This window comes from Papaver somniferum, chromosome 3 (assembly GCF_003573695.1).
Source record: "Papaver somniferum cultivar HN1 chromosome 3, ASM357369v1, whole genome shotgun sequence".
In the NCBI taxonomy this organism is placed as follows: domain Eukaryota; kingdom Viridiplantae; phylum Streptophyta; class Magnoliopsida; order Ranunculales; family Papaveraceae; genus Papaver; species Papaver somniferum.
The window spans coordinates 68,223,925-68,233,242 of NC_039360.1; the positions used below are offsets into that span (position 1 = coordinate 68,223,925).

The 9,318-nt window shown below is 35.7% G+C and overlaps 1 protein-coding gene across 2 annotated transcripts; it reads right to left on the reverse strand.

Annotated features, from left to right (window-relative positions):
• Positions 1-210: 210 nt before the first annotated feature.
• Positions 211-6,202, reverse strand: LOC113356406 (probable L-ascorbate peroxidase 6, chloroplastic/mitochondrial). Of its 2 annotated transcripts, none has more exons than XM_026599527.1 (11): positions 5,812-6,202; positions 5,587-5,707; positions 5,398-5,498; positions 5,219-5,306; positions 3,071-3,138; positions 2,888-2,974; positions 1,992-2,066; positions 1,837-1,914; positions 1,638-1,742; positions 821-895; positions 211-515 (listed from the first exon to the last, which is right to left on the reverse strand). In XM_026599527.1, exons 1-11 carry the CDS (start codon positions 6,160-6,162, stop codon positions 363-365), a joined length of 1,302 nt encoding a protein of 433 aa, XP_026455312.1. In that variant the 5' UTR covers positions 6,163-6,202; the 3' UTR covers positions 211-362. The 2 variants fall into 2 exon arrangements, with proteins under 2 accessions (XP_026455312.1, XP_026455313.1); XM_026599528.1 differs by having other exon boundaries at positions 213-675.
• Positions 6,203-9,318: the final 3,116 nt, after the last annotated feature.

Sequence of the window (9,318 nt, forward strand, 5' to 3'; positions counted from 1 at the left end):
GGAAAGCTTGTAGGCTGTTAATGTGGATTCTTGTCCTCCAGGGCCCAAAAGGTATGCAGTTGCCAAGGTCCATGTTCAGTGTGCAGGAAACACCAATCAATGCCATTGGCTTTTTTCTTTTTTGCTTGCATTATTTTTGAGAAGTCTATGGAAACAATTGAGAAGTCTTATGCACAAGTCTTTATGGTACCAAACAATCGAGAAGTCTTACGGAAACAAATCTCTATTTCCATTGCGTATGAAGTCTTTATGGAAACAAATCTCCATTTCCATTGCGTATTACCTCAAACAAATATGCACAGTAAAATTGAAAAGCCAATGTCAAAATCAAGACTTGTATAAAGAAGCTAAGAAAACAAACTTTAGTTCCCAAGAAGAGATGTTAAAATAGCTAAAACAGAGATGATAATTATAATATTTAAAAAGTAGTTTGTTTTAAGAGGCTTATCTGGGCTGCCACCAAACCCTTCATACTCTGCTCTAATCTTCTGCTTCATTGAGTCAGAAAGCTCTCTCTGCAAAAATATGCAACATTTCATTGAAATTTATTCCTTATTCTCCAGTTTTTGACTTCCAAGTTTTGTGTAAGAGTGTGTTCAGTGTGTTTGGAAATAGCTTCTTCTGTGTGTTATTAAAAACAAACGGCAACTAAAACATGATTCTTGTGTCTCAACCCTGCAGCAAACGATGAAACGGAAAGAGAAATATCCATTATAAGTTTCAATGTCCTTCAGAGGATTCTCCCACAACAGAAAGTGCAAGTCATTTTCCACAATCTTAAGCAAAAACAATGGAAGCACATGAATTTTCCTGTTATTACCTTTCCAGATGAGTATTTGGATGCCACGAATTTCTCTGCTTTAGGATTTGGCGAGCCATCTTCTATTGAGAAACCCTGGTCAAACAGTTCCATACAACAGCATTATTTGTGTTCGCTGAAGTAAATAGAAGAATCACAGGCGCAATGTGATGTGGATTTTATGCCACAACTGGTTTTGATTATCATCCTATTTTCGTCACAAGAAAGCAAAGATTTGCAATCGGAGTGTATATAAAATGGTTATGAAAGGTACCCTATAGTAATTCCATTAACTTTTAATGTCGAACTTTAACTCTAATGAAAGGGATATATGTCATACATCTAACTCTAATGAAATGGTGAACTTTAATATTTGATAAAGGGATGTTTTCTGGCAGTGGCTTGAATTATAATTTGATTCAATCAAATCCAAGATACTCTATAGAAAGAATAGTGTTGTGCATACGATTGGGAGAAAACTGTACGTTTGATTTAATATACTTCACCAATCAAAAGCTCAAGCCTCGAGGAACTATAAGCTTAGCCAGTTGGTTTATTTTTTTTATCACAACCAGACTGGATGATCAATCTGCTGGCATAGTGAACAGCAATTTTTGGAGGAAAAAGAACAAGGCGACTACCTAGTTGTACATTTCCAGCAACGTAGGGAAGTTGTTTACAGTCCACGGGCAAAAACATAAAACATGATATGCCTAAACCTAAGCAACTAATGAGTTACCACCCTAAGCTTTCCTACATGGTCTTTGAGCCGAAACATGTACACCTTATTTGCATTTTTGACAGAAATAGTTACTGAAAGTGGACAAGGCTAACAAACCTCGGGAGGGTTGAATTGTGCACCCTGATTGCTGAGCTTCGCATGGGCTTCAGCATAGTCCTTGAAAAACTCCTCCTGATTTGTTGCATATTTCTCAGCATATACCTGCAAAACCATCAAGATTCATACACATAAAGATACTATAGCTGACCTCAAATCTTTCTGTTCATCCAAATAAATGTGTCACTCAGCACATTACCTTGAATGATGGATCTTCAAATAGAGCAGCATCAGTGGGCAAAACCAGCAAATCCTCATCCCTTTTCTCTTTGATATCCTGAATCAATTATCATGCAATCAGAAGAATGAACTAGGCATACTACTTGCGAGATAGGTGTTACCAATTTTTTATACCTTAAAATACGAATTATCAAACTTCAACCACTCAGCAGTCCATGATTGGCCTCCTGGTGCCCCTGGTCCATCTTTCTGTTGGTAGACAACCAATAACATAACAAGGTAGTGAGCTAACTATAAAAAGCCGGAAATTTTCAATGTTGCAGTCAGCAATATATACTAGACATGAGATTACTCGCAATAACAAAGTACTTCCAGAAACTACTTTTATCACCTCGGATACATCATACATCTACCTGATGACCCACAGCTAGTAAAAATGTCCAACTAGATTGTGGCATTAAGGTAGTTATTTACAAAAATAACTGCAATGTAAAATGGGTACTGAAATCCAAGCTGTGGTGCTTGACTGCAAGATCAAACGTTTAAATAAGCTGAATGCTGAACAAGTCTTTCACCAATATGCAAGGAAATTTTCCCCTTTACAAGTATACTTGGATCAGGCACTATAGGACTCTGAAACCACTCTATTTTGATCACCCTCATCCCCAAATAGCTCAGAGTATTTAGAGGATAAATAGAAAGTTAGTGCAAGTTTCAGATTGCCACAGAAAGTATTCTGTGTATACATACTGCCTAACTAATTACTCCACATGGTATGTGAAATCAATCTTATATTAGACAAACAAAGAAAGGTCAGAATAGGGAGAAAGCATGAAAGGTAACTTTTTGAATTCCATGTGCTAAACTATAACTGTTTGAGACATGTTTTGGCTTGTACAGTAACCAATTATGTCCCCCCAGCCAGCGAATTATTTGACTAGATGAGAGTTACTATAAGATAATTACTGAAAGTAATACTAGAAAGGAAATAAAGCAGCCCCTCCAGGAGAAAACTTATTCTTTAGTAACATAATTACAGCTATCGCAAAGTAAGATTTTGTTTAACATACTGTATATTTTGTTTCTGGCTTTCCCCAACCACTTCGTTCTGGTCTAGACCTCCCCAGAGTGTGTGCGCCAGACAATGCGACAATCTCCTGCAAATCAGCAGGTGCATGGAAAATTAAGCAACTGTATCCATTGAGCAATCAAGGAATCAAGGAATCAATCAATTACATGTTAATGTGTATAACCTTGTCATTCAGTCCCATTCTATAGAAGACTTTACGAAGATGATCAGCAGGTGAAGGAGGACCAGCATCTAAGTCCAAAACCAACCATTAGTTCCCCGAGAAGAAGCAAGTTAGTATGGGAGTGAGACTCCACAAGCAGGAATAGAGGAGAATAAGCTTCGTGTAAAAACAATCTAGAAAACAAAGAATTGAACGCAAAGAGGTATCAATTTATACAGATACATGAATATGTGATCAACTAACTTAAAGCATTTTTTATAGTGAAGAAGCATCAAGTACAAACAAACCTGGACTTGTTATCGCGTATTGGTTGTGGTGTTAATGACTTAATGTTATTTTGTTTTCGTTCAGAATTCGTACTTACGGGCTGCTTAAGTAATAAAACATGACTCCAGAATCAACACCATCTTAATATTGTCGACCATAGTTAAATATGCGATGCTGACCACACTTACAAATGCTAATTGCAATAGCTCATAAATAATATACCAGAATTCTCATAAAAGTTTAGGAAGCTCCACTGTAGTGCCCTATTGACATTTATGCCGCAAAGATAAATGCTCAAAATAATCTATAGTCTATTCTGGACTATATACACTTTCTAGACCAACATTGCCACGGGAAAGAACTTTCACCTTTAAACATTTGTGCCATCGATCGGTTAATTTCGTCCTCTTCTATGAGAGTAAGGGACCTTTTGTTCTTCCTGACTTGGTACTCGATCTCTAAGACTCTCCTTTAGGAAAAGGTCAGTTACCTAGACCATATTCAGTTGCTTTTACACTTCCTTAAAGACAATATCATGAGACGTGACTTGCTAAAGCCATGTGGAGGACTTACGGACAGCATTTTAGAGGTAGCACACGGTTTCACCAACAAGATGTTGATAGCTCAACCACCCATCACGAATTCCAAGCTCAAGGTTCCCTGACTTAAGAGAAGTTTCTGATGAAGAACAGGAACAAAAAAATAAGTGTGAATCTCACATCCACTTAATCTCATTGCTAACCCGTGTGCACTCTATAACCTCCTCGAGAGGCTCATTCGAGAAGATGCCAGTTACCAAATATTCATCTAACCCTAATGCATAGATCAACCAACTACAGATATCTAATATATTTTCTATGAGAAAATCATCCTAATAAGCAATAACGAGATACCGATCCCATGGATGGGAAGTACTACATAAGTACTTAAAACACATGCAAAACTGAACTAGTAACCACCTGCTAATCAGCATCAGAAGTCAGAAGCAACTATCTCTGTAGGCCAAAGACGTCTGCCCTCAAAGAGTTCCGATGACCACAGCTACCAGTCTCCACGTTCCAAGATAAGAAGACTATTAGAGGGATCATTTTAGGTCAAAGAATTTAACCGGCTTTCTCTGTCTCTAGACCATGGGAGATAAACAAAAGAAGCCAAGGCAGCACACATCATCGATAAAATTTATTCAACTATGCCGACATCAATGGCATAACAACTATCGTTGTTGTTATACTCAACAAGGTTAATAAGATTAAGATGAATGCCAAGTTCTCAATAATTATAACGCATAGATATGAACTGCATAAAATTTCAAAACATAAACAACAATAATAACAAGCTATGAACATGACATCTGGTGAAGACTAAAATATAAGAACTGAGAGACGGTAATCAGAAATCACCAAAGTGCAAAAGGGAGAAATCCATGTGTCAAGATCCTTAGACAATAATTTATAACTACGTAACTTTTGATGGTTGTTGGCAGACTAGTGTCAATCCCCAAGGTAAAGGAAATTCAGTGTAAAAATGAAATTGTTTCCTCTTCTACTGATCACTAATCATTTTGCACAGAAAGATAAGAGGTGGCAGCAATAGGGAACAAAGATGAGTGGAGCTCTTAAGACTCGCATCATATGGCAAACTGTAATGCTTTCACAGTAGTGGCAAGTTTCCCCAATTCAAGGAGCTATATGATACCTTGGCATATGATTGTAATACCAGAGCATGAGGTTGTTTATAAAGCATCTAAAGTAGGTGATCCAGTAACACTCTTGAGTTTCTATACTCCACACGACTATCTACTCAACACACCACATTATTGAATTTTTCCACATCCTCAAAACTGTAATAACTGTGTGTCAGTTTAGACATATTTCAGCTCACCTGGAAGCCTTCCTTCTTCTGGACATTCGTCCGGTACTGAGACATCCACTCGTCCATACTTCATGGGAATCTTAGGCCCTCCAGCGTCCTGAAAATTGTAATGAATTAAGCTGATACATTTCTTTCTTTTTTCAATAACCAGTATTCTTAATAATTGCAAGATGAGACAAAAGAAAGACCTCAATAGCAGTAGCACTGGCCAATTGGAACAAATCCGCATATGTAACACCTGGATACTTTTCTTTAATAGGCTGAAGTAGCTTCAATGCATTAACAAGACCTACAACAAAATCAGTAAGCAAAATACATATAACACCGAACTCACGACAAAAAGAAGGTTAAACCAAGTAAGTCTTTGCAATATTTACCAGCATTAGCTCCATGTTTCAGTTCTACATCGAAACGCAAACTTCCATTAGCTCCACCTCTTTGTGGGAACTCTTGAATATCCTTGTTATAAGTACCAGCATCATGCCATCCCAAACGAATCTGCATAAAATCATAAGAATCATCATCGTCACCCTTTGAGATGGGATTCAATTAGATCAATATGATATGAAACCCCTAAAATGACAAGAGAATCTTAAATTTACCATGATTGGATGACAGAAAGTAGTCTTGAGAAGTTGTTTGATATCTTCTCTTGCACTTTTCAACTGATCGGGATCTGATGCAGAGCATGTTGGATTCACTACTGCTGCTCCTGTCTTGGTTACATGAGTCAATGATGACCTCCTTTGATGATGGATGGAGAGAGAAGGAAGAGGAGAAGAATAAAAAGTGGAAGATCTAAGAGAAGTAACAGAAGAAGGAGATGAAGTAGAGAGTAAAGAAACTCTGGATTTTGTTGATGAAGAAAATGGAGGGAGACGAGAAGGTGAAGAAGAAGCAGGAGTAGTTAAGCAAGACATTGTTGATGACAACACTATCTGTTCAGCTGCCATTCGTTTTCTTTTCTTTCTTTTTTTTTTCTTTTTTCTACGAATGAAAATGAAATGCTTATATTTCGGTTTTTTAGTTCTCAAGTATCCAATCAGAAAGCAACAGCTGCATAATAAAAAGCAAGACTTTTGCTGGTTAGTCGCATACGTGTGCCACTTTTCACCTGCTATTTTTGGGTGACATTTGAAGTTCACACCACTAATAATAATGGATTTTATGGAAGTGAAAATTAAATAGAAATAATAACTCCGGAGATTGGAGTTTTCCGATATTAATGGGGATATACCAAATCGAGCACAATAAGATCATTGGAGTTTTCCGATATTAATGGGGATATACCAAATCGAGCACAATAAGATCATTTGTACTCCCTCCGTTTCAAAATAATAGACGGGTTTGTGTGTAAATTTACATATAAACATGTCTATTATTTTGAAACGGAGGTAGTAAGTAAATTCCAAAGCCTGTTAGGCGTATATTTTTTTTTCGTAATGACTAAATTACTTAGGAAAATTATGCTAAGGCTCAAAAATTTTATTATTCTTATTGGTAGGCCCAAAATTATTTTCAGCTACCGTGACACCCATAATTATTCAAAATTATAAAAAGAGGTAAGAAGACAAAGTTACCCTTAATATATTTTTTTGTAAAAGGAAGAATTTTTGGATTTTCTATCTGCTCAGTAAAGAGTCTGCATGACGAGTTATGCGTCATATTTTTTCAGGGGTATGATTGGTATGCAAACTTGAATATAACACATCTAAAAAACCGTGTCTTGGAATTTTACAATTTTATCTCGTTGGAAAGCTTTTAAAGAGCTTTACAAAAACGAGTACAAGCAACAATATCAAATTTGAACTTTTTACGAAAAAATCGGAGGTGGTTATCATTTTAGGGAGAAACTTCGAAAACTGGATATATTACCATTATGCAGCCACCATAAAGGATGCATAACACATTATGCAGACACCACAAAGGATGCGTAACAAATTATGCTACCATATTTTGGTTTACGCATCCACTAGTTAGGTTATGCAACCACTAAAACGATGTATATGCCTAAAAAATAACATTCTAATAAAACAAAATGATGCATGACACATTGTGTAGTCACAACAATAGACGCATAACACATTGTGCAACCATATCTTGATTCATGCATCCACTAATTTGATTATGTACCACTAAAAACATGTATAATTTTAAAAATTAACATTTCTACAAAAAAAGAAATGAATAACAAATTATGCAGTCATTTTTTAGATTGCGTAATAGGTTATGCAGTAATTTTTATAGCTGTATAATAATTTATGCAATTATTTTTCTTTTGTTGATTTAAGTGTTAACTAGCGTAAATGAATTATGCATCCATCTTTTCTGATGCCTAATAGCTTATGCATATATTTTCTCGGGTGCATAACAAGTAATGCATCCATTATTATTGTTGCATAACATATTATGCATCCATTTTTCTATTTCAGTGCTAACAAAAAGTGGCTGCATAACATTATGTAACCATTTTTCGAAGGCATAACAGGTTATGTAAGCACTTTTGCAGCTGCATAACAGATTATTCAGTCATTTTTAGGTTGACTTAAGTGGTAGCAAAAGAAAAATGACTGCATAATGGAATATACAATCTTTTTGTGACATTTTTGTAGTTGCATAACATATCATGCGGCCATTTTGAAGTAGCATGAAAGATTATGCACTCATTTTTGTAACTGCAAATGCTCGTGCTTCCCATCATGAGTGACAAAACTAAACCGAAATAACATATAAATCACATTCCAACAAATAAAAGAACGCATAACGATTTATGATGTCATTTTCTCAACTGCATAACAGGTAATGCATCCGTTTTTGTAACTGCATAACAGGTTATGCAGCCATTTTTTGGTTGAAGTATCACGGAAATTAGTTTATTTGGTCAATTTGGTTTACAAATTGAATCTTAATAGATGTCAACTTGTTTATTTTGCCTGAAATCGAAAGTCGTTCCAGATTGGAAAGAATATGAATCGGTCTCGATGGATTTGTTAACTGGAACGTGATTTGGGTTTCCTTCTCTCTTTCAAAACTTCTGAAATTAAAAAGGGTAGTTTATACTTAAAGAAGATAAAAAACCAGAATTTTAGAAATTATGGGTTTCCGAGTGTTATACTCATAATATATGGGTGCGCCCACCAAGTTTTCCGATGGGTTTAAGAGTGTAAAAAAGTGGGAAAATGGGTCTGGTGGTAGTTTTCACAATTACTTATTGGTGGATTTGGATGTAGAATTTTAAAGGTGTGATTTATGAATCCATGGATATTTTGCATATAGAATATTTCAAAAAAAATTGTAAATATTGCATTAAAAAAAAAAATTCCAACTTGTAGAGATTTTAGAGTCACTAGCATGCTTCTAGGTATGCTTACATAGAGAATTCTGACCGACATAACTGAACTTGGAAGTGTTATGGAACTACACTCGGATTTCTTTCTTGTTAGAGTGTTAAATAATGGATTTAATCATGCCGGTGATGAGAATGAGGTGCAGGGGGAAATGAGTTATTAGAGTTGTTGATCAATCATTAGTGGAGACTACTATTTTCAAATCAACATAGGCACCAGACAAAATTTTCTTTGTAGCTGACTAAAATACTTTCTTTTGAGTGTGTGTCACCGTACATTAATTCCGGGTATAATGGTGAGCTACCCAACCTCCCACCAATAGAAGCACTACTCTTTGATCTCTTGAGTACTAATTTTGTCAATCATGAGGGTGACGTCTATAGATGTAAACCACCTTCTTGTAGTTTGATTTACAGTTAGCACCATTCTCTTTCTTGCCAACAACAAATCCATACATCAACAAGTGAAGCGACATCAAAATCTACAAGGAAAGTTGAAGACGTTCAAGGTTTACAAGCAACAATACAAGAAAGAGCAAATTTCATATCCAAGTAAAGCAACTTACAATGAACAGATTTTTATATACATGTTGAAGACTTACACATAAGGAGCGGAATTCTATATCCAAGTATGAAGACTTATTTACAAGAGTGAAGAAAATCAAAAGATGAGAGTTATTGAAGTTTATGATATGAAGACAATACAAGTTGTGAAGATTCAAGTGGTCAAGTACTTCTTTCATGGTCATGTTAATATTTTATT